This window comes from Hemiscyllium ocellatum, chromosome 45 (genome assembly GCF_020745735.1).
Source record: "Hemiscyllium ocellatum isolate sHemOce1 chromosome 45, sHemOce1.pat.X.cur, whole genome shotgun sequence".
NCBI lineage: Eukaryota > Metazoa > Chordata > Chondrichthyes > Orectolobiformes > Hemiscylliidae > Hemiscyllium > Hemiscyllium ocellatum.
In genome coordinates, this window is record NC_083445.1 from 13,979,625 (window position 1) to 14,003,990 (window position 24,366).

Genomic DNA, 24,366 nt, shown 5'->3' on the forward strand with positions numbered 1-24,366 from the left:
TAAAGCATGCACACTGCAGATTTGTGTCACATTAAACACATAGGAACACCTCCTTGTCTTTCAGATACACTCTTTTTGCACCTGTAACTGGTTGGAGTATTTCAGATCTTCTCAGGTCACTAGAATACACGTTGACTGAGATGGACAGCTTCACAATTCATTCAGAACGTTGAGAAACTCAGTTAGTGTGGATGACAATGTAAGGCATAGTGTGGGACTATTTCACTTTGCCATGGTGCTCACCTACAGAGACCCGTGGGGAGGGGGAATGACCACAAAGGCTGAGTGATGAATATCACTAAATGGACACATTTGAAAGTTTCATGCTGTGGCAGTGGGAGAGGGAATGCAGAAATGAAACCATTTGAAAACAAGGACTAATCACATCAGTGACCCGGGTAAACTTTCACCATAAGTTAGACCAAAGCGAAACAGCATTTAGCAAACGCATTTCAAGAAATTGAATCAGTCCCTCTCTGTCTGCTGAGGAGCCCTTTAATTCTATGACGTCTGCAATAGTCTTCTCTGATATCCTTGTCAGTAAATATATGGAGCCACGTGAGTGATAGATTCCATACTTGGTCAGTGCTGATAGAGGTTTATAAAATCATGAGGGACATAGATAGGGTAAATAGCCAAGGCCTTTTCCCTGGGGTGGGGGAGTCCAGAACTAGAGGGTACAGGTTTAAGGTGAGAGGGGCACAATTTAAAAGGGACCTAAGGTGCAACTTTTTCACACAGAGGGTGGTACGTGTATGGAATGAGCTGCTAGAGGAAGTGGTGGAGGCTGGTACAATTACAACATTTAAAAGGCATCTAGATGGATATAAACATAAGAAGGGTTTAGAGGGACATGGGCCAAGTGCTGGCAAATGGGACTAAATTAATTTGGGATATCTGGTCGGCATGGACGGAGTTGGACAGAAGGGTCTGTTTCCGTGACTGTATAACGCACTTGAGTTGACCTCTGTGTTTAACTCACCCCTTCCCTAATCTGGGAACAGAAAAATTCTCCAGCTTCCTACGCTCTTTCAGCAGCTGGTTACCTGTCTTGCAACGTGCTTAGATAAAACCAAACTTGTGTGGCTGCTGGAAATCTGAAATAGAAACAGGAGGTGCTGGAGAACGTCTCCAGATGCTGCAAGACCTGCTGGGTTTCTCTAGCCCTTCCTGTTTTTATTATGAAAGTGTTTATAGATGGATATTAGGTAATGCCAAAACTACCCACTCCTACGTTTAAATCGTCTGTGAACAGACTGAAAGGGTGTGGTACAAGCCCTCCAGCGCTCCCAATCTTAGAGGATTTACTGACTTCAGTGTAGCAAGGGAAAATGTCCCGACAGGTTCCATGTTAAGGAGGAGTTTGTTTAGAAGGGAGACAGTGAGGGTGAAAGGCTTCATTGACAGAGTTCAGTGCTAGGCCAGTAGGTTGGTAGAACTAGTTGTAACCCATTACCTTCAGCATGTGAGCCAAAGTGAGAAAAATTGTGAACATGTGTTGTCATTTTACAAAAAAGTTCCTGGAATGTTTGCACATCTGCACACAAAAGCAAGTTTTTCGCCAGGTTTATGCTCGTGATTTCTCCTGTCTGTGATCCTGAATGCAAAAATTGATTTATTACAGGTAGGCCAACAGGTGCTGTTACTTTTTTCTAAATGTTCGGGTTCTTTGATAGATGAGACGTTAGTATTGGGAGTAAATGCTTCCTACCTCCTGGTCACAGTGACCCATCATTCATTCTCCTCCCACAGGACAGCGACAGCATGGGGTTAGATTCAGAGTAAAGCTCCCTATACACTGTCCCCATCAAGTACTCCCAGGACAGGGTCAGCACGGGGTTAGATACAGAGTAAAGCTCCCTATACACTGTCCCCATCAAGTACTCCCGGGACAGGGTCAGCACGGGGTTAGATACAGAGTAAAGCTCCCTATATACTGTCCCCATCAAACACTCCTAGGACAGGGACAGCACGTGGTTAGATACAGAATAAAGCTCCCTCTACACTGTCCCCATCAAACACTCCCAGGACAGGGACAGCACGGGGTTAGACACAGAGTAAAGCACAAGGTTTGATACAAATTAAAGAAAGAAATATTTCCATTTAATTGTCATATTTCAGCACCTCAGGATGTGCCGAGCTCCAAAGCCAGAGGGAAGCGTGGTGCCCACTGAGCTATATCCATCACAGCTCCTGTTCCAGTGCCATTTCTGAACTTCAATGTGACATTTCCCATTGCAGACACGGGGCACCCCTTACTGATGAAGTTAAACCACTGTGACATGCTAACCTGCTGAAGACTCCTGACCACTAATATATTGCTCTCCGACTGTCCACCCTGGAGCCATTCGTTTATGGACCTTCATTCTCTCAGATGCATCGTAAAGGGGAAAGATAGACTGTGTATAAATCCAGCCTGCAATACCCAGTCCCAAGACATTCCTTTACGGAAGTAAGAATTTTAAGCACACTGAGCTTTCAAGGAGAAATTCAATGCAATCTCTTTAGTTATCTTTTAAACCTGATTTGAGTGACAGGAGAACATTGGCCTAGCAATAACCCCTTTCACTGATCTGGATGGGTATACGAATAGGAAGGGTTTGCAGGGATATGGGCCGGGTGCTGACAGGTGGGACTAGATTGGGTTGGGATATCCGGTCGGCATGGACGGGTTGGACCGAAGGGTCTGTTTCTGTGCTGTACATCTCTATGACTCTATGATGTAATTTCCCTGCCTCTTGTGCACTTCCAACAGGTTTCCTATGTGTTCTCCTGCCCCAGTCTCCGAGCTGCCCTTTGATGAGGCAAATACCCTACCCATCCCTTTCTTAATGTTGCCCTCAGCAGACACTGCAGTTGCACTTATTGCCATTTTTTAAACATATTAAAAACATGAAAGGACACATTGGAGATTGAGCAAAAATGCCTCGTGATACAAAGTGAATGTTCAGTGTGGATCTGGAGATGCTGGTGTTGGGCTGGGGTGTGCAAAGTTGTGTGCTTTTAAACTTTGTTCAGTGTGGAGGCATCATTGACCGGCCTGTGGGCTGTAACTGATACATAGGCTCCACCTGCTGGAGAAACTGGCAATGGCAGAACTTCTGTTTTACTTTGCACCTCTCCCCACACGTTAGTTCAAGTTAGGCTTTTTTATTTCGAAATATACTTTATTCATTAAAAAAAGTATCTTTATATATATCACAGCCACAAGCGTGGTTCAGTTCTGTACAGTAGCATATCATGGAAACATAAACATTGGTGTTTGATTCTATCTAAAAAAAAACTAAAAGATATCCAAAACTAAAATGATCTCCAAATCATAAAAGATATCCCTTACGCATATAAGACTGTATTTAATAAAAATCAAAAGAACTGCGGATGCTGTAAATCAGAAACAAAAATAGGGATTGCTGAAAAAATTCAGCAGGTCTGGCAGCATTCTGTGAAAAACCCTTCTGAGGAAAGGTCACTTGACTCGAAAACGTTAACTCTGATTTCTCTCCACAGATGCTGCCAGACCTGCTGAGCTTTTCCAGCAATTTGCAGTTTTGTTTCCAGCCGATATTTACACTTGTAAAGAGGGAAGCGTGGTGTCCACTGAGCTAAATCCACCACAGCTTTGAAGCACTCGGAGCTAACAAGAGCATTTTTAAAGATAGATTTTAAGGTAGACAATCAGAAAAGTTCCAGCAGATTCAATACAGTATCAATATTAAGTTAGCTCAACTTTTCACTGTACTCACGTGAGTAAATGTGACCATAATTCAACCTCTAGTACCTGTTACCTGACGAGCTGTTTGCATTGGCTTGTCATGTGTGTCCTTAGGCCTAACAAACTGTAAGGATCCTGCAGCTTTCCTGGCAGAAGATTGTCCCCCTCCACTCAGTATTTTTTTGTGATTCTTTCTGTTTTTGGTCAGTGTCACTAGGTATTCATCTTCAACGGTAACATAATTAAACCTGAGTCTACTCCCATCACATATCCATATACCATTGCTGGATAGTGATCGGAAAGCAGAACACGACTAGTATTCTGTTAGAACCAGTCAGCAAAGTTTTGGAAAGAATTCTGAGGGATAGGATCTATGACTATTTGGAAAAGCATAGTATGATTAAAGGCAGAAAGTGAGGACTGCAGATGCTGGAGATCAGGGCTGAAGAGATTCCTGAAGAAGGGCTAATGCCCGAAACGTTGAATCTCCTGCTCCTTGGATACTGCCTGACCTGCTGCGCTTTTCCAGCAACACATTTTCAGCTATGATTAAAGGCAGTCAGCATGGCTTTGTGAGGGGCAGGTCATGCCTCACAAATCTTATTGGGTTCAACGAAGGTCGAGCAGTGGATGTGGTGTATGTGGACTTCAGCAAGGCATTTGATAAGGTTCCCCATGGTAGGCTCATTCATAAAGTCAGGAAGTCTGGGATACAGGGAGATTTGGCTATCTGGATTCAGAACTGTTTGGCTGACAGAAGGCAGAGAATGGTTGTAGATGGAAAGTATTCTGCCTGGAGGACAGTGGTGAGTGGGGTCCCCCAGGGCTCTGTTCTTGGGCCTCTGCTCTTTGTAGTTTTTATAAATGACTTGGATGAGGAGGTTGAGAGGTGGGTTAGTAAATATGCAGATGACACAAAGGTTGGAGGTGCCGTTGATAGTATCGAGGGCTATGGCAGGCTGCAGCACGATATGGACAGGATGGGCTGAGAAATAGCAGATAGAATCCAACCTGGATAAATGCAAAGTGATGCATTTTGGAAGGTTGAATCTGAATGCTGAATATAGGATTAAAGATAGGATTCTTGATAGCTTGGAGGAACGGAGGTATCTGGATGTTTAAGTGCATAGATCCCTCAAAATTGCCACCCAAGTAGATAGCGTTGTTGAGAAAGCAAACGTGTTTTGGCTTTCATTAACGGGGGATTGAGTTTAAGAGCCGTGAGGTTTTGTTACAGCTCTACAAGTCCCTGGTGAGACCACACTTGGAATATTGTGTCCAGTTCTGGTCGCCCTACTATAGAAAAGATACAGAGGTTTTGGGAAGGGTGCAAAGAAGGCTTACCAGGATGCTGTCTGGACTGGAGGGCTTGTCTTATGAAGAAAGGTTGAATAAGCTCGGACTTTTCTCTCTGGAGAGAAGGAGGAAGAGAGCAGACCTGATCGAGGTGTACAAGATAATGAGAGGAATAGATAGAGTCAATAGCCAGAGACATTTCCCCAGGGCAGGATTGACAGGTACGAGGGGTCATAGTTTTAAGATATTAGGGGAAAGGTATAGAGGGACGTCAGAGGTAGGTTCTTTATGCAGAGAGTTGTGAATAAATAGAATGTGTTGCCAGCTGTGGTGGTGGAAGCAGAGTCATTGGGAACATTTAAGCGACTGCTGGACATGCAGATGGATAGCAGTGAGTTGAGGGGTGCGTAGGTTAAGTTATTATATTTTTCATTCGGATTAAATCTCGACACAACATCGTGGGCCAAAGGGCCTGTTCTGTCCTGTACTTCTCTATATTCTATGTTCTATTCCTTATTGTGATGGTGAGGCCAAATGCAGTCCTTTTCCATGAATAGCACCCAAGTTAAAGTTCAACACAGAGCAGGTATTGAACATGCAACCTTCCTTTCCTGCATCATTGTCGAATGTGGAAGGGGTTAAACACTAAAGTGTGTGTGTGTGTGTGTGTGTGTGTGTGTGTGTGTGTGTGTGTGTGTGTAAGTGCATGTGTGTTGCAGCAAATGTTGGACATTTCATGTCTGGAAGTGCAATATAACTCAACGTTGGAGTAATTCTGATGTGTGACCGATTGTAAGCTGAATCCCCAATTTCACATTTCAAGAGGAGAAGGGTGCGCGTGCTGGTGATGGTGCAGCAACGTTGTTTCCTGATGTTTCTGACCTTGTCCTTTCTGTGTGAGGTAGTAACTGGGAGAATGCAATGGCAGAGACGCCTTGATCTTTCTGGCTGAGGGTTTGTGAGCAGCTTGCTTTTCACTCCCAGTCCCAGTCTGCATTGCTCACTCCTCACTTTTTCTCCATAGCCATTTCCATGGCTGTCCCATGGCCAGAGAGCAACGTCTGACTCCAGAATTCGGTGGACGATGAGAAAAGACAGAGAAACAGGAGATGCATTTCTGCTGATGCTTTTTCTGTGCAGGCCCTAAAATTCCCATGAATGGTCTGACAACAGTTTTGCGACTGAAGTCAACTCCCTTATTCAAAATTAGCTTTCCGGCTTAGGAGATGACAAACAGGAGACGAGGCCATTATTCCCCTTTCTATAGGAGCTGCCTGCCTCCTGGATAAAAGCAACTACAATAACAACTTGCAGTTATATGGCACCTGTGATGCAGTAAAATATCTGAAGGCATTTCACAAGAGGTGAACCTAACAAAACTTTGCACTGAGTCAGAAGACAAAAACACAATAGAAATGCAATTATACTCTGAAACTGTAGAGGGTTCAGAAGAGATTTATTTACCTGGATTTTGCCGGGAATGAAGGGTTTGAGTTATAAGGAGAGGCTGGATAGGCTGGGACTATTTTCACTTGAGTGTAGGAGGTTGAGAGGTTATGGATGTTTGTAAACAGATGTCAGAGGCAGGCTCTTTTCTCAGAGAGTGGTAAGGGCACGGAATGCCCTGCCTGCCAACGTTGTTAACTCAGCCACATTAGGGGCATTTACACAGTCCTGGGATAAGCACATGGATGGTGATGGGATAGTGTAGGGGGATGGGCTCAGATTAGTTCACAGTTTGGGGCAACATCGTGGGCGCTATATTGTTCTATGATCTAAAGTCATGAGGGGTATAAATAAAGTGAATGACAGGTTGCCTTTTCTCTAGAGTGGGGGATTTCGAGGCCGGGGGTACATTTTTAAGGTGAGAGGAGAGAGATTTAAAAAAGACATGGGGGCACATTTTTTACACAGAGGGTGGATCGCATGTGGGATGAACTTCCAGAGGAAGTGGTGAATGTGGGCATAACTAAATGTTTGGAAGACATTTGGATAGGTGCTTGAACAGGAAAGGTTTAGAGGGATGTGGGCCAGGAGCAGGCAGGTGGGACTAGTTTATTTTGGGATTATGTTCAGCGTGGACTGGTTGGACCCAAGGGTCTGTTTTCATGCCGAGTGACTCTATAAAATGTTTTGTGGTGTATTTTACAGGAGGAGAAGGAAGCAGAAGAGTGGTATAGTTTACTGAGGGAATTCTGCAGGATCCAGGATGCTATGTCTTGGTCCAGGGTGTTTTCCAAGATGCCGAGAGTAGATGAGACAGAATTCTCTTGGAGAGTCGTAAAGCAGGGACGGTGGAGGTTACAGGGATATGGGGAGGAGAGGCTGTCGGGGATTTTCAACACTGAGGGTGACAGTGGTCTGTCAACTACTGAAGGTCAACGGACAGAGGGACAATGGGGGAAATGATCTGGCCATGGATTACAGAGCTTTGGCTGAGCTTAAACTGACTGGGAATGGAGAGAATTCCTAAGGGAAGCTCAGAGAGTGTGAGACAGGAGCCGCTGACCAGAGAAAGTGAGGGATACAGAAGGAACGAGAAGGAACCAGTCACAGACAGACAGGGGAATTCAAAGAGAAAAGGGACATTTGGTTTTATTTGACTTATTATGGTCACGTGTCCCTCAGTGCAGTGAAAAGTATTGTCTTGCCTGTGGTTCAGAGATCACAGGGTGATAAAACAGACCGAGCAATACAAAGTTATGGTTTCAGACAGGTGCGCAAAAAGCAAGGTTAGCATTAGATTTGAAATTTGAGAGGTCCGTTTCAGCACCAAAGAGAAGGCAGTGAATCTGTTGAGTCCTTGCAGGACTGCCGAGGGTGGGTCATGGAGTGTATTCGGGGCTGAGACAGAGTTTTAGTCAGGACAGGAATCAAAGACAAGGCGGGGTGGGAAGACAGGGACGTGGAATTGAGGATTATCAGATCGGCCGTGACCTCATCGAATGGTGGAACAGACTCAATGGACCAAATGGCCGACCTCTGCTCCTGTGTCATAGAGTCAGAGAGGGTCTACGATGTCTGATGGTGTTTAAACAACGCAGAGAAAACCGAGAAATGAAAAGAAAGACAAACAATTAGGAAGGGTGATGCAGAGATATTAGAGAGACCGTCTGGTTGCCTATTTCATGAGACGGGTTTGGGATATTGATGAAAGGTTTGGTGTCAGACTCACAAACCTGTGTGAGTCGAGCCAGTAGATGGAGCTCCTCCAACCCCCATTAAATGGAAGTAAATCCAACTCATCTGCAGCACTTACTCAGTGATCCATGGTCAAAAGCACAGCAAATGGGATCAATTCAGCATTCCCTGACCACAGAATTCACCTTCAATGAATCCAACTGCTCTCAAGAGTCACCTCATTCTAAACGGTTTTCGCTCAATAAATGCGTTTGATGGGAAACTGCGTTTGTGAGACTTAATCTTTTTCTTTTGAGAGATGTGAGCTATCATGTTCAGACCATTTCCCTCCCTGAATGTGGTGTTCACTGTTTGATTGTACGTTCTCGAAGTGCAATTAGATAAGCAGGGGGCTGGTTACTTAGAAAGAGAGACTGAACTGTGGCTGAACAAACAGAGAATAACGAAGACACTCAGCAGCTCTGGCAGCATCTGTGGAGAGAGAGAAACAGAGGTAATGTTTGCAGGTCTGGGTTACCCCACTTCAGCTGCTGTAAGCATGAGAGGGATGCTGCCTGACCTGCTGTGCTTTTCCAGCACTATCTAATCTGGAGTTTGTCATCTCTGCCTAGCTCCAAGATATAAAGCAGAATATTAAGGAGTGGCAGTTTTAAAGTGTTAACAATAGGTCAATTACTTCAGGAGTGGATTGTAATAGCCTGGAGAAACAGGTGCCAAAAAGAGCAAGTTTCCAGAAAATAAGAAGAATTCTCAAAGTAACAGCCCAGTTTTATTCATCGGATGTGGTACCACCAACAAGCAATAAATCCAATGACTGCAGGAGTGTGAATATGCAGAGAGTAAGGAATACCTGGCAATGCCTACATCAATATATCGACGCTATGTCAACACACTAAGTCGAACCATGAGCGGACTCATGGTGTACAGGATGTCGTGGGATTTAAGCCAACAGCATGAGTTCAAATGACACCTGACTTTTCTTTATTTTGGGGGGGTGGGAGTCGCAGGCTGGGCCCAGCTTTTATTGCCCGTCCCTAGTTGCCCCTTGAGAAGGTGAGGGTGAGTTGCCTTCTTGACCCGCTGCAGTCCACCTGCTGTGGGTTCCCCTGCAGTGCCCTGAGGGAGGAATTCCAGGATTTTTGACCCAGCGACAGTGAAGGAACAGCGATATATTTCCAACTGAGGATGGTGAGTGGCTTTGAGGGGAACTTGCAGGGGGTGGTGTTCCCCTGTATTTGCTGGTCTTGTCCTTCTGGATGGAAGTGGTTGTGGGTTTGGATGGAGCCACAAGGAGGATTTGGTGAATTTCCATAAGGCATCTTGTAAATGGTACACACTATTGCTACTGAGCATCAGAGCTTGTGGATGTGGTGCCAATCAGGCGGGTTGCTTTGTCCTGGATGGTGTCCAGCTTCTTAAGTGTTGTTGGAGCTGCACCCATCCAGGCAAGTGGGGAGTATTCCATCCCACTCCTGACTTGTACCTTGTAGACAGTGGAACGGCTTCGGGGAGACAGGAAGTGATTCAGGGAGACAGGAAGTGATTCGCTTTGGGATTCCCAGCCTCTGACCTGCTCTGACTCCCATAATCAAAGTCAAATGAAATGCAAAATCAAAAAGCTTGTGAAATCTTTCACTGCAAACACCCCTCCTCTCTCATAGAGACATAACCCAGCCACATGTCTCACACAGCTCATAGCCATGTGTTCGACATCAAAGCCACACTGATCACCCGTTGGCTACCACTGGCAAACTGTGAGATGAATGGTGGCAGAGCTCAAGAGGGCATGGGCAAGCTGGTAGGCTGGGCAGACCTGGGGCATATGAAATTTAATGCAGAGAAGGGTACGGTTATACATTTTGGGCGGACAGCTGAGGGAAAGTAAAGGGTATGATTCTGAAGGGAGATGGTGAAGAAACGGAGGAGGGGGTGGTGCTGGTCTACATGTAAAAACCGGGAGGGAGTCACAGTCTAGAAGCAGTGGAGGGGTTTGGGGATGCGTGTTTCTATATGGAATCATGGCTATGTGGGAAACAGTACTGGTTGGAATCTAATCAAGGGGTTTGTGGTGCTGAGTTGGAGGTTATATATTAATAACCACATTTTAACATATTCACTACTATTATTGTTAATGTTATATGAATAATATTTTATCGGCCACGCATTAATGACATCATGAATAACCAGGGTGAGTTATTAAATGAAGAAGTTCAAAAGGTCTGTGTAGGCGTTGAATAATATGTGGAGTGTCTTGTGGTACAATGGTAATGCCTCTACCTCTGAACTAGAAGGTTTTGGTTCAAGTCCCATCCGAGGATGTGACAGCCATGAGGTATATCTTACCAGGTTGATTTTAAAGTAACATTAACATGTAGAACAGTAGGTGACTTTGATAATTTCCAAAAGCTTAATCTAAAATTAACAAAGGCACTCTATCTTCCATCTCCTTCCACAGGTTAAAGCCCACAGGACTATATTCCGACTGCTAATTCCTTGGGATCTGCTGAGGAGATGTCAGTGAGCAGCATCTGAAGGCACAGAGAGAGAGAGAGAGAGAGATAGAGCATCTAGCTGATCTTCCAAGGATTGAGCTCTAACCCTCATCTCCCACCCAGGGACCAGCCCGGGCATCTCATCTGATGCGTTCCTGAACTTTCCATGAGTGGGTTTGCACTTGTCCCCTTGGCCAGGGCACACAGACCTTTCTGAAGCTATGTGACCTCCATTCTTGAGTGTCCTGCATCCTCACCAACAGGCCAGGATTTCCTCTCTGTCATTATGAATGAGTATTGATTGATGAATAAACTGTCCATCATTGCGATCACAGGAAGGATGGATACCTGAGAACAGAATGAAGAGTCAGTAGATGTGGTGCTGGAAAAGCACAGCAGCTCAGGCAACATCCGAGGAGCAGGTGGGTCAACATTTTGGCTTGAGCCATTGATTTTCCTGCTTCCTCGGATGCTGTCTGACCTGCTGTGCTTTTCCAGCTCTGCATCGCTTGACTGACTCCCAGCATCTGCTGTCCTTTCTGCCTCCAACAGAATGAAAAGGGTTGAGTTTCCGTTGCTAACCCTTTCCCTCTTGACCTGGGCTGAGATTCCGGAGACCAGAAAGAGGGTAGATCTTTGAGGTGAGATCTTGGATTGCGTTGGAGATGATTTTGAAGCATCCTGATAGGTTTGAGTGGACTGGTTAAATTGCTCTATAGAGAGGTGACACCATCTTGATTCAATGATTCCTGGTGAGATTTGAGGTTGAGGGAAAAAGGTTTGGGATTTCTGAAAGGAGATTTCTAGTAGGGGCAGAAGGAGATAAGATTTCTGGTGAAGTTATAATTTGTTAGGGGGTTATCCCACAATCTAGCAATGAAAAGGTCACTAATGATATCTAAGGAAAACTGAGAGTCTCTGATTGACAGGGCTAAATCACTAACTGACAGCCAATGGCCAGTAGACCAGAGTGTGAAACCAGGAGTTAGACCCACCCTCAGAAATTTAAACAAACCTCATTCATCATTCCAAGGAAATACAGAGAAAAGCATCACTAACTGGTACTGGTACGATCATCCGAGAGAGACAGAGGGAAAAAAAGTCATGTAGAGACGGAGTGAAGGGGAGTGTGGGGAAAGGTGGGGGTGAGAGAGAAGTGAAACCGAGAGAAAAGGAAGGAGAAATACAGCATGAACAGCGAGTGAGTGAGCGAGAGAGAGAGAGAGAGAGACAGAAAAACAGAGATAGAAAGTGAAAGACAGGCAAAGAAGGGAACTGGAAGGAGTGAGAGAGAGTGAGAATGTGACAGTGAGGAGAGAAAGTGAGTTTGCAACAATTACAGGCCAGAAAACAAAGGCAAATAGAATCAGACTCTGCAGCGGAATAAGTGCACGAGTCGGGAGGCAGAAAGGGAGGAAGAATTTGGCTTGTATTTACTGGACAAACAGGGAGGAGAGCTGGCTGCAAGGAGACACTGAACAAAGCAGGATCGTGTGTGTGTGTGTGTGTGTGTGTGTGCTGTGCCCACTGCTGTCCAGCTGAGCTGAGGCTGGGATCCAGCTGCTCTGAGGGTGGGCTGGGCTGGGCTGGGGGGAGTCCATGCTGCTGCTGCTCTCTCTCTCTCTCTCTCTCTGTGCCTTCAGATCCTGCTCAGTGACATCTCCTCAGCACATCCCAGGGAATTAGCAGTCGGAATATAGTCCTGTGGGCTTCAACTTGTGGAAGGAGACTGAAGGTAGAGTGCCTTTGTTGCTTTTATTAACTTTATAAGGTTGGAAACGATCAAAGTGGTGGGACTTTGTTATTGAACATTAGTCAAGGAGGGTCTGTTGTCAACTGGGTTGCAACCAATGTCTACTGACCAAGAGATTAAATTGAAATGATTTGGGTAGTGAGAGGGAGGCGAAACTTATAGTAAGTTGTAAATGTGATGGTGCTGTTAGTCCCAGGAACAGTGAATTCAATATTCCTGCAGTGAATACTCTCATTGTTGACGCTGATTAGTTAGTGAAGGTAATGTGTTCTCGCTGATTGACACTTATTAGACAGTCCTGACACTGGGCTCCCTCAGCGAAGTATCAGACTGGCTTTGTCAAAATGTTCGCATTATTTCCGACAAATCTAATACCAGAATGAAAGCTCATCATTTCAAACCTGGGCTAAGGCTGTGAGGGGGATGAGAATGGGGTGAGGTTTGTCGCTGATGGGTTGAGTGATTTAAAGGGACAAACTAGAAGCAATCTGACTGTTTTGGGACGACACAGAGATGAATTAGTTTAAGCCAGATTGTTCTGATTTAACCAAGTCACAGTGATAGGACTGATAGGGGCAAACAGCAGAACCTAACAGCAGATTTGGGAAATAGTCCATTATGTATAGATGAGGGCGGCACGGTGGCTCAGTGGTTAGCACTGCTGCCTCACAGCGCCAGGATCCCAGGTTCGATTCCAGCCTCGGGTGATTGTCTGCGTGGAGTTTACACATTCTCCCTGTGTCTGCGTGGGTTTCCTTCCACAGTCCAAAGATGTGCAGGTTGAGGTGAATTGGCCATGCTAAATTACCTATAGTGTTAGGTACATTAGTAGACTAACTACATTAGTCAGAGGGAAATGGGGCTGGGTGGGTTACTCTTTGGATGGTCGGTGTGGACTTGTTCCCACACTGTAGGGAATCTAATCTAATGACAGCCTGATTAGCCCAGAAAGCTTGAAATAAGTCCCAAATTTCTCCAACGTGGTGACTACAGCCCCACCAGGTGAGCATGCTTAACCCATTTATAGGGAAGCCTTTGTCTTGTCACTGACCTGGGAGCTCCGATATCTGACAAGATTATAGAGATATTATCAAGTGAATCTGGCGTCAGGTGTATTCCTGTGAGAAAGCCCCAGGTGATAGAAAAAAAAGAGTTTGATAAAACGGTGGGGCATCTTACTCTTGCCATCGCTTTAGAGTCCTTGCCCTCAGGACCACGTGCAGGGTCCTAGTAGATCCACTGCACGGACCTTTCCGGCATGAACTGCCACACTGGAATTTGTCCTCATTGGCTGCGGATCACCACGGAGACCAGCAGCACTAACACTCAGGCAGGGAGCCATCAGGCCGGAGTTGAGGAGTTTTAGGTGATTGGTGGGGGGAAGGGTCATTCCAATCAAGCAATAGAACCGGAGGAAGGTGGTCAAAGGCTTGAACTGCCTTCTACAAAGCATAGTTGATGCCAAATCAGTTGACTTTCGATTTGAGATGGACATATTCACCAAAGATATTAAAGGAGTATAGGATTGAAGTGGATATGTAAACTTATGTTGGACATGAGCCATGATCACACTGAATGGCAGGATAGGCTGGGGTGAGGGGGCTGAATGGCCTCCTTCTGTTCCAATGCTTTTGTGTCCTTACCTCCTTGGCACCCTGAATACTGGGGATCCCACACAGCAGGGGAGGTCCAACAGAGAGGTCTCTTGCGGTGCAGTGATAGTGTCCCTACCTCTGAGACAGGAAGCTTGGATTGAAGTCCCACCTTCTCCAAAGGTATTAATGTCTCCCAATTAACTGATTAAAAATATCTGCAGTATTCAAATGGAAGGTGGACATTAAGAACATTTCGATCTTGTATTGGGGAATAAGGCTAATCAAAGTTTCAGTGGGGGAGCATTTTGGGAACAGTGATCATAACTCTGCAGGTTTTGAGATAGTTACAGAATCGGGTAAAACTGGTCCTGAGGTGAAAGTGCTAAAATGGGGAAAGGCTATTTACAACAGTATTAGGCAGGAGCTGGAAACAATTGGACGAGGGGCAGCAGTTTGAAGGTAAATCCATATCTGACAAGTGGGATTCTGTTAAAAGCCAGTTGACATGTGGACCAGCATGTTCCCGTGAGGGTGAAAGATAAGGATGGCAAGATTTGGGATGACGGGAAATGTAAGTTTAGTCAAATAGAGAAAGGAAGCATGGGTAAGGTTTAGGAAACAGAAATCTAACAGAAAACTTGAGGTGTTTAAAGGAAGCAGAAAAGAAATTTAAAAAGTAAATTAAGAGGCGAGAAGGCGGCCATGAAATGTCCTTGGCATGTTGTATTAAGGAGAATACCAAGGCATTTATATCTATATAGGGAACAAGTGGTAACTAGGGAAGGGGTAGGTTCACTCAAGGACAAAGGCAGGGCTTTATGTGTGGAGTTGAAGGAGGTGACTTAATGAGCATCTTGTGTGGGTTTTCACCAAAGCGAAAGACACAGATGATGGTAAGATTAGAGAAGGGGTTGATTGATACTATAAGGAGGGCCAACGTTAAGCAGGAGGGAGTTTTGGGTGTCTTGAAAAACATTAAGATCGACAAATCCTCAGGGTCTGATGAGATCGAACCCAGGATACTGATAGAGGCTAGGACGGAGATTGCTGAGGTTCTGACAAAGATCTTTATGTCCTATTTAGGTGATCACAAGGGAGGTCCCAGAAGCCTGGATAATAGTCAATGATATTCCTTTGTTTAAGACGACAACGGAGATAATCTTGGAAACCACAAGCTGGTAAGCTTTATATCAGTAGTTGGAAGGTTATGAGGGAAGATTCTTTGGGACAGGATTTACTTGAACTTGGAACAGAATGGATGGATTAGGGATAGTCTGCATGGATTCACGAGGGGGAGGTCTTGTCTCACAAATTTGATTGAGCATTTTGAGGAAGTGACGAAGATGATTGATGAGAGTAAGGCAGTGGATGTTGTCTACATGGACTTTTCTAAAGCGTTTGACAAGATCCCTCATGATAGGTTGGTCCAGATGAGCAAATCACATGGAATCCATGGGTGGGTTGGCAAGTTCAATACAGAACTGGCTTGGTCACAGGGTAGTGCAGAGGGTTTTCTGATGGGAGGTCTGTGACCAGTGATGTTCCATCAGGATCGGTGCTGGAACCTCTGTTGCTTGCAGTATATATAAATGATTGGGTTGAAAATGTTGGTGGTCCAATTAGTATGGTTGAATGTGGCATGAAAATTGGTGAAGTTGTGCTGAGTGAGCAAGGTTATCAAAGGATACTGCAGGATATAGAATCGTTGGAAAGTTGGCAGAAAAATGGCAGATGGAGTTTAATCTGGACAAGTGTGAGGTGATGCATTTTGGGAGGTCAAATACAAGGGAAAGTATACAGTAAATGGCAGGACCCTTAGGCGCATTTATCTACAGAGGGATCTTGGGGCAAATCCATAGCTCCCTGATAGAGACATCATAAGTTGGTGAAGTGGTACGTAAGGCTCATGGCATGCTTGCCCTCATCTATCGAGGCATTGAATATAAAACTTAGCAAGTCAGCTGTATAAAATTTAAGTCAGGCCCCATGTAGAGTATTGTGTGAAGTTCTGATCGCCACACTATGGGAGGGATGTGCAGGCTTTGGAGGGGGATCAGAAGAGGTTGACCAGGATGTGCCTGGATTGGAGTGGATGAGCTATAAGTAGAGGTTGGACAAACTTGGATTATTTTTGCTCGAGCTTCGAAATCTGACAGAAGTATATAAAATTATGGGAGGCGTGGATAGGGTGGATAGTTGGAGTTTTTCTCCCAGGATATAAAGATCCAATACAAGGGGGCACAGGTTTCAGGTGTGAGGCGAAAAACGTTAAAGGAGGAAAATGTTAACCCAGAGGATTGTAGATATCTGAAACTCACCATCGGGGAGCCGGGAAAAGTAGACACCAAAGCAATACTTAAGAGACATTCAGACAGACACATGAATAGTCAGGGAATAGATAGATACGGATCATATGCAGGCAAATGAGATTAGTTTAGAATGGAATCCCAGTTGGCATAGACCTGATGGGCCGAAGGGCCTGTTCCCATGCTGTACTGTTCATGTCCCACCTGGGAGCAAACCCTCGAAATAAACAAACACACTGACAGAGGGGATTGACCAAACATTCTGGGATAAGAAACAGGGAACTTTGCACAACTGTTAACGCTGGATTATTATTCCCAGGAAATTCCGAGGACTGAGAGGAATCCAATGGAAAACTCACCTGGGCTGCTGAACTCATTAACGCCCCCAACGTTGATGGTGCTGGCATCTACGACAGAAAGTACCAGCGGTACCACCACACTCTGCCAGCAGCCCCGAACCTTCACGGTGCCAGTCACCATGGAGAAAGCCCAGGTTCCTTTCCTGGGTCCCACCTACACGTTGGCACCCATGTATCATCAAGCTGAACGGTCCAACGTAGAGTACCCGGTCCCGCTCCTCCACCTGCACCCGCAGTTTGGCATGCTGGGATATGGCACCATTCAGTCCTTCCCACCTTTTCAGGAGATGGAGCGTTACGGGCCTGCCTACCTCACCTCAAAGAGACTGAAGCAGCCTCCGAGCGTGGAGCCTCCGCAAATCAGGTACCTCGCCTCAGACCGAGACTTCAAAAAATACCGGGCTGACCTCTCCAGCGGTTCCCTGGCAACTACAAAACGTGACCCCGCCAGAGGACCAGGGAGCACCTCCAGCTCTCACGTTCTGTGGAAGAACCCCCAGCCAGGTAGCAATAAAAGTAAGCAACAAGTATTCACCGCTTTATTTGTAATTTGGTTCTAAGAAAATGGTACTGTCAAGGAATCGAGGGTTAGAATTGGAGCTGGAGATACTGTACCCCATTTATGATGAGGCGGGGCTGAAGAAAATTTTTTTAATGCAAAAATACACTTTATTCATTGAAAAAAAGGAAATCTTTATGTAATACACAGTTATGAAAGCAGTTCGGATCTATACAGTTTTTAGATACAGAGAAAGAAAGCAAATACAACTGATTTGCAGAATAGTTACAACTGATCTAATTAATTGTGCTAGGTACAAGGAACTATCTACCTGTAGTTGAAAATGTGTTGCTGGAAAAGCGCAGCAGGTCAGGCAGCATCCAAGGAACAGGAGAATCAACGTTTCGGGCATAAGCCCTTCTTCAGGCTTATGCCCAAAATGTCGATTCTCCTGTTTCTTGGATGCTGCCTGACCTGCTGCGCTTTTCCAGCAACACATTTTCAGCTCAGATCTCCAGCATCTGCAGTCCTCACTTTCTCCTCGATGACTATCTACCTGTACCTGAGGCACTGGGAGGATCTGGTGATTGAACGGACCCCCATTTAACCTTCAGCAGGAAGACCTCAGATGGTGATCTTTTCCCACTGTGCCTTGACTTGAGTGCGCCCCTCAGCATGTAGTTCTGGCCCTTGGAGTGTGCCAGACTACAACATCTGATTGGAGGTCAAGACTGGAAGACCAACAAGGTTCGGGCAGACCAAAGAGCATCTTTCACCTCCAGGCGCGGTCGATGTTTGTCTGGGCGGGCGTCCCGGGGAACAGATCGTAGAGCGTGGGGGAAATGTTCAATTTCGCACTTGCCACAGTCCTTTTGCAATGTGCCTCCCCACTGAACCGCTCCCCCTCCATTCCCCACATGGGCTAACTGGGTTAGATTGACTGAGCTGAAATGAAGATTGCTATTTTGAAGGCAATCTCCTGCAGGCTTCCATCCTAGCGAAGATCTAACCCTCCCCACCCTACCCTGAACAAAGAGGGGAACCTGAACCTTCTTTGGGGACAATCGTCATTTGCCGATGGGTCATAGTGACACGATAGAAACCCAGAGTGCACCAGAGGCAGGAGGTAATGAGATGAAGCGTTCAGAAATAGTTGACCACTTCAGTGATGTGAGCACTTCATGAGTAATACAGAGGGAGTGCTGCACTGTCAGAGGGGACCTCACTGGTGGACACTGAAGATCCAATTGCACTGTTTGAAAAAAACCTGGAGTCTTGCCCTTCAACCAACATCACGAAAACATGTCATCTGGCCATTGAATCGACTTGGCCGGGTATGTAAGCTTGCTCTGCACAGCTCAGCAGCTCTGTTACCGACACCACAACGATGATTACCCTTCAGAGGTATTCGATTAATTATTAAGGGAACACCTTGGGGTTGTGATAGAATCATAGAGATATACAGCACGAAATCAGACCCTTCGGTCCAACCCGTCCATGCCGACCAGATATCCCAACCCAACCTAGTCCCACCTGCCAGCACCCAGCCCAAATCCCTCCAAACCCTTCCTATTCAGATACCCATCCAGATGCCTTTTTAAATATTGTAATTGGTGAGAATATGTTGCTAGAAAAACACAGCATCCGAGCAGCAGGAAAATCGACATTTTGGGCCAAAGTCCTCCATCAGGAATGAGAATTAGGAATGCTGTATTTGTACCAGCCTCCATCACTTCCTCATTCCATTCACATACCACCCTGTGTGTGAATAAGTTGCCCCTCAGGGTCCTTTTAAATCTTTCCCCTCTCACCTTAATGATGCTATATAAATGTAAGGTCGCTTTCTTCACCTCCTTACTTGCTGGCTCCCAGGGATGTGTTGAAATTAGTTACCTGAATGTTAATCTTCAACTGGGTTGTTTTTCAATTGGATTTGTCGATATTTCTATGTATTTATAAAAATTTATATGTATATTTCCACTGCTTTTGTGAAAGAGAAAGGATTTTATAAGGTTTGCGTAGTCAGTCTAGACTTCCTGTTTAATTTTTCCTCACAGCTTTGAGGTTTTGAAACCAGGGACTGAAGGGCTGGGATCTCACTGCAATGAAAGAGTTAAGAAATATTCATGGCAGTGACAGAAAGGAGGCTCTGAGCCTCTTCCCTGTGTCAGACCTACAGGCGAGCTCCTCATCATTGAAATTCTTTTGTCCCCTCCAGATCGGACACGGATTGTGTTAAAGTGTGAAATGAGGCCCCGTTTTGTTGGGGGTGGGTTGTTCTCATGTAAGTCTGTGATGTTGTTAATTGGCGGTGAGAGCGGTGACTGACTGGGTTCCTGTCGCTCTGTGGGTCGCCTTTCAGGATGCAGGCTCTGTATCGAAGGGCTGGACCCATGTGGATGATTGCTGTCGAAGGTGGGCCCACTCTTAGGCTGCTGGTTTCGACTTTCAGGCCCCATATTCTCCATCTTGAGTTCACAAACTCTTGGCCATGAAGTTAACTTTGCACCTGAAGTCTCTTCAATAGAAGTCCATGATATTCCAGAGATCAGTGAGATGGTTTAGTAACGCTAAATCACTTTTTAAAAAAAAAATCAGTAGTAGGATTGGTCTGTCAGAGGTAAAGTAATTTACAGTTTACTCACAGGTAGGAGCCACTTAGGAAAGTGCTGTTTTTATAGATATTTGAATAAGCTGTCTGATAAAGGGAGCACCAGGTTTTAATGGACAATCCAGTTTGTTAGAAGTGGCCCCTAATGGTTTGTTTCCTGTTGTCAGAGGAAAATGCCCAATCATAGAATTCCCACAATGTGGAAGCAGGCCATTCAGCAAATCGAGTCTACACCAACCCTCTGAAGACCATCTCACACCCTCCCCCTGTAACCTTGCATTTCCCATGGCCACTCCATTTAACCTGCACATCCCTGAATGATACAGGCAGTTGAGCATGGCCCTGCATTTCCCATGAGCAACCCACCCTAACCTGCACATCATCGTACTGAAGGAGGAAACGCACGCAGACACGGGGAGAATGTGCAAACTCCACACAGACAGTTGCCTGAGGCTGGAATCGAACCCAGGCTCCTGTTGCTGTGAGGCAGCAGTGCTAACCACTGAGCCACGGTGCTGTCCATGGGGGTCAGTAAGTGTCAGAAGAGCTGGGTTCAAGTCCCACCTTGCTCCAGAGGTGTGTATTAACATCCCTGGGCAGATTAATGAAAAAGACCTCTCCCTGATTGTGATTGGAATCAGCATTGATAGTGATGGACAAATATCGATTGAGGTCACATTGAAAATAAGAACCAAAGTGAGGTAAAGGGACAAAGGGAATGCAAATACATAATTTACTACAATTTAGACATTGAGGGTGCTTTGAGTTTGGCCACTCAGGGATGATGCGTCAAGAGTGTGGCGCTGGAAAAGCACAGCAGGTCAGGCAGCATCCGAGGAGCAGGAAAATCGACGTTTCAGGCAGCCTGCTCCTCGGATGCTGCCTGACCTGCTGTGCTTTTCCAGCACCATACTCGCGACTCTGATCTCCAGCATCTGCAGCCCTCACTTTCACTCAGGGATATGATGTCATCAGCTTTTCGTCAAGATGGCAGTGGGAATGTGAACAGCTGTGGTGGGGGCTGGAGGAGGGGGTGCACGGGAGGGAAATGTAGCTGTTCGACTGAACATTTGAAAACTGAAATCCATAGGCATTTATCCAGTAAGCGTAAGATAAGGAGGGTTCCCCTGGGTGTTACCTGAGCTAGAACAGTTTTGCAATGAAGAGAGGCTGGATAAGCTCAGGTTGTTTTCATAGAATCCCTACAGTGTGGAAACAGGCCCTTCGGCCCAACAAGTCCACACTGACCGTCTGAAGATTATCCTGCCCAGACCCACTCCCCTACCCTATGTCTCTGCATTTACCCCTGACTAATGCACCTAATCTACACATCCCTGAACACTATGGACAATTTAGCATGGCCAACCCACCTTAACTTGCACGCCTTTGGACTGTGGGAGGAAACCGGAGCACCCGGGGGAAATCCCCACAGACACGGGGGAGAACATGCAAACTTCATGCAAACATTCGCCCGAGATTAGGATCAAACCTGGGTCCCTATGAGGCAGCAGTGCTAACCACTGAGCTACTGTGTCACCCCTTTAGAGCAGAAAAGGCCTGGGCTCCACGGGACTCCAGACTCACAGCAATGTAGTGGACTCTTGACTGCCCTGTGGGGGGAAAGGGTTGGATAATAAATCCTGGGCCTAGCCAGTTAGGCCCTTACGCTGTGAATGAAATACTTGAGTGAGGACTGGAAGTTTTATAAATTTCAAAGCTTTGGGACAAGTGCTGGAAAGTGGGACCAGTATAGGTTCAGGTCCGATGGGCTGAAGGGCCTTTTCTGTCCTGCGATTCTAAGAGGGTGATGAAGTGAAGGTGGGTAGATGGAGATAGGGTACAGATTGGCTGTGAGAAGAAGGGCTTATGCCCGAAATGTTGAATCTCCTGTTACTTGTACGCTGCCTGACCTGCTGCGCTTTTCCAGCAACACATTTTCAGCTGTGACCTAATGGGTCAGGCAGGTATTCCTGAAGGGCTGAGTGACCTCTCTCTGTTCCTGCATACCATGCGATAGTTGGCCACCCAGGCCAGAGTTGCTGGGCAGCACGAGGTAAAGAGCAGGGGTTTGACGTGTTGGAGGTCAGAATGAGCAGCAGGATTCCTCATATTGCTGCTGTCAGCCCTGACTCCAGCCACTTTCACACCCTCTTTGTCCTTCTGTTTGTGCATTTTCTTTCTCTGATGGGAATAAAGGCTGGTGCTGAGAGACGAGAGGATGGGGGAGGTGCATTGTAATGGCCACCTGGTAGCAGGGTGGGCCGGATGATAGGGAGGAGATGAGCTGTTCATGGCAAAATGGGTGTTGATTATTTTAATGCCTTACTCTGTTCCTGATTGATGTTTTGATTCTTCCCTAAGTAGCGTTGGATCCTTTTGTCCTTGGATCACTGGATGGTTTTTCATTCACCCATTCGCACATTGGCTCCCATCATTTTCACCTTCACTTGTTCTGAAACAGGTCAATGTTTAGCATCAATCTTGAGAGGTGGGAGGGATTCGTGTTTAAATTTTGTATTCCCATCTAAAGGGGCTTAACACAACTAAAACAAGGGAGTCATTGCTTCACAGTCAACTAATAAGCCACAAACAAAGGTACGTCCTCACAAATCCTTCGGATGTGCACATTTGTTGGCTAGTTTCTAATTATGCACATCGGGTATTTAAAAAGAATTGTTATCCAAAAAAACTTTCATGCCTTGAATTGAATTGCTTCTTAACTGTCTTACAGCAATTAGTGAAGAACAGGAAAAGTTAAAGGTCAGGGGCAGACAGTTTATTGTAACTCTTGTTAGCTCAAACGCTCCCATTGGCTATTTGACTGAGATAACAAATTACATTTCTAAAATGCCTTTGTTCCAGAGACTATCGGATTATTTTTGTTATCACTTTGTCAGCCATTTGAGGTACAGCATTGTATAAAACACAATTACTCTTAACCTCAGGTGTTTAATGTTTTAAAAAATGCAGCCCCTCTCTACTCTTTCCTGAGTTAGAATCCTCCTACACCATAGAGTAAAATACCCTTTGAAAAGTGCTATAAAGTGCTTTGGGACATAGAGTCATGAGTCATAGAGATGTATAGCATGGAAACAGACCCTTTGGCCCAACCCGTCCATGCCGACCACATATCCCAACCCAATCTAGTCCCACCTGCCAGCACCCGGTCCATATCCCTCCAAACCCTTCCTATTCATATACCCATCCAAATGCCTTTTAAATGCTGTAATTGTACCAGCCACCACCACTTCCTCTGACAGCTCATTCCATACACGTAACACCCTCTGTGTAAAAAAGTTGCCCTTTAAGTCTCTTTTATATCTTTCCCCTCTCACCCTAAACCTATGCCCTCTAGTTCTAACTCCCTGACCCCAGGGAAAAGACCTTGTCTATTTATCCTATCCATGCCCCTCATGATTTTATAAACCTCTATAAGGTCACCCCTCAGCCTCCGACGCTCCAGGAAAAACAGCCCCAGCCTGTTCAACCTCTCCCTGTAGCTCAAACCCTCCAACTCTGGCAACATCTTTGTAAATCTTTTCTGAACCCTTTCAAATTTCACAACATCTTTCTGATGGGAAGGAGACACAATATAGGAAGGAGGAAAGGCTGAGGCACTTGGGGCTGTTTTCATTGGAGAAAAGAAGGTTTAGGGGTGACTTGATAGAGGTGTACAAGATGATTAGGGGTTTAGATAGGGTTGACCATGAGAACCTTTTTCCACGTATGGAGTCAGCTATTACGAGGGGGCATAGCTTTAAATTAAGGGGTTAGGTATACGACAGATGTTAGGGGTAGATTCTTTACTCAGCGAGTCGTGAGTTCATGGAATACCCTGCCAGTAGCAGTGGTGGACTCTCCCTCTTTATGGGCATTTAAACAGGCATTGGATAGACATATGGAGGATAGTGGGCTAGTGTAGGTTAGGTGGGCTTGGATCGGCACAACATCGAGGGCCGAAGGGCCTGTACTGCGCTGTATTGTTCTATGTTCTATGTTTCTATGTAATATTCCAACGGTGGCCTGAACAATGTCCTGGACAGCTGCAACATGACCTCCCACCTCCTGTACTCAATACTCTGATCAATAAAGGAAAGCATACCAAAGAATGTGACAATAAAATCAAAATCTCAAAGGCAATTAAGGATGACAGTTAAGTGCTGTTGCCTGAGGTCTCCCGAAACGTCGATTCTCCTGCTCCTTGGATGCTGCCTGACCTGCTGCGCTTTTCCAGCGACGCATTTTCAGCTCAGTCCCAGGGAGAGGTAAGACCTTTATGGTAATCTCAGCCAATGTGGGAATTGAACCCACACCATTCGCATTACTCTATATGGTAAGCTAGCCATCCAGCCAACTGAGTGAAGCAGTCCCTTCATTTTTCAATGTTGCTGACCTTGATGACTCAAGCAGATAGTGGAGAGGTGGGAATTGAACCTAGATCCTCTGGCCTAGAGGTAAGGACACTACCACTGCGCCACAAGAGCCCTGCACCTCATAATGTTGAGCACCTCGTAATTTAACGTTTTCTACTTAAATTTATATCAAAAAAGAATGAAGATCGCAACCAGAAAGGCAGGGAGGTTGAAAGTAGGAGATAATAAA

General features: G+C 45.6%; 1 protein-coding gene across 1 annotated transcript in view; it reads left to right on the forward strand.

The window, feature by feature from the left end:
• Positions 1–1,592: 1,592 nt before the first annotated feature.
• The window catches only part of LOC132835869 (E3 ubiquitin-protein ligase RNF220-like), a 128,020-nt gene continuing 105,246 nt past the window's right edge, over positions 1,593–24,366 (forward strand). The window contains exons 1-3 of the mRNA XM_060854965.1: positions 1,593–1,624; positions 15,073–15,167; positions 16,615–17,170. Of these exons, the coding sequence (XP_060710948.1) occupies positions 16,642–17,170 (529 nt within the window). The 5' untranslated portion in view covers positions 1,593–1,624; positions 15,073–15,167; positions 16,615–16,641. The remainder of the gene's footprint in view (positions 1,625–15,072; positions 15,168–16,614; positions 17,171–24,366) is intronic.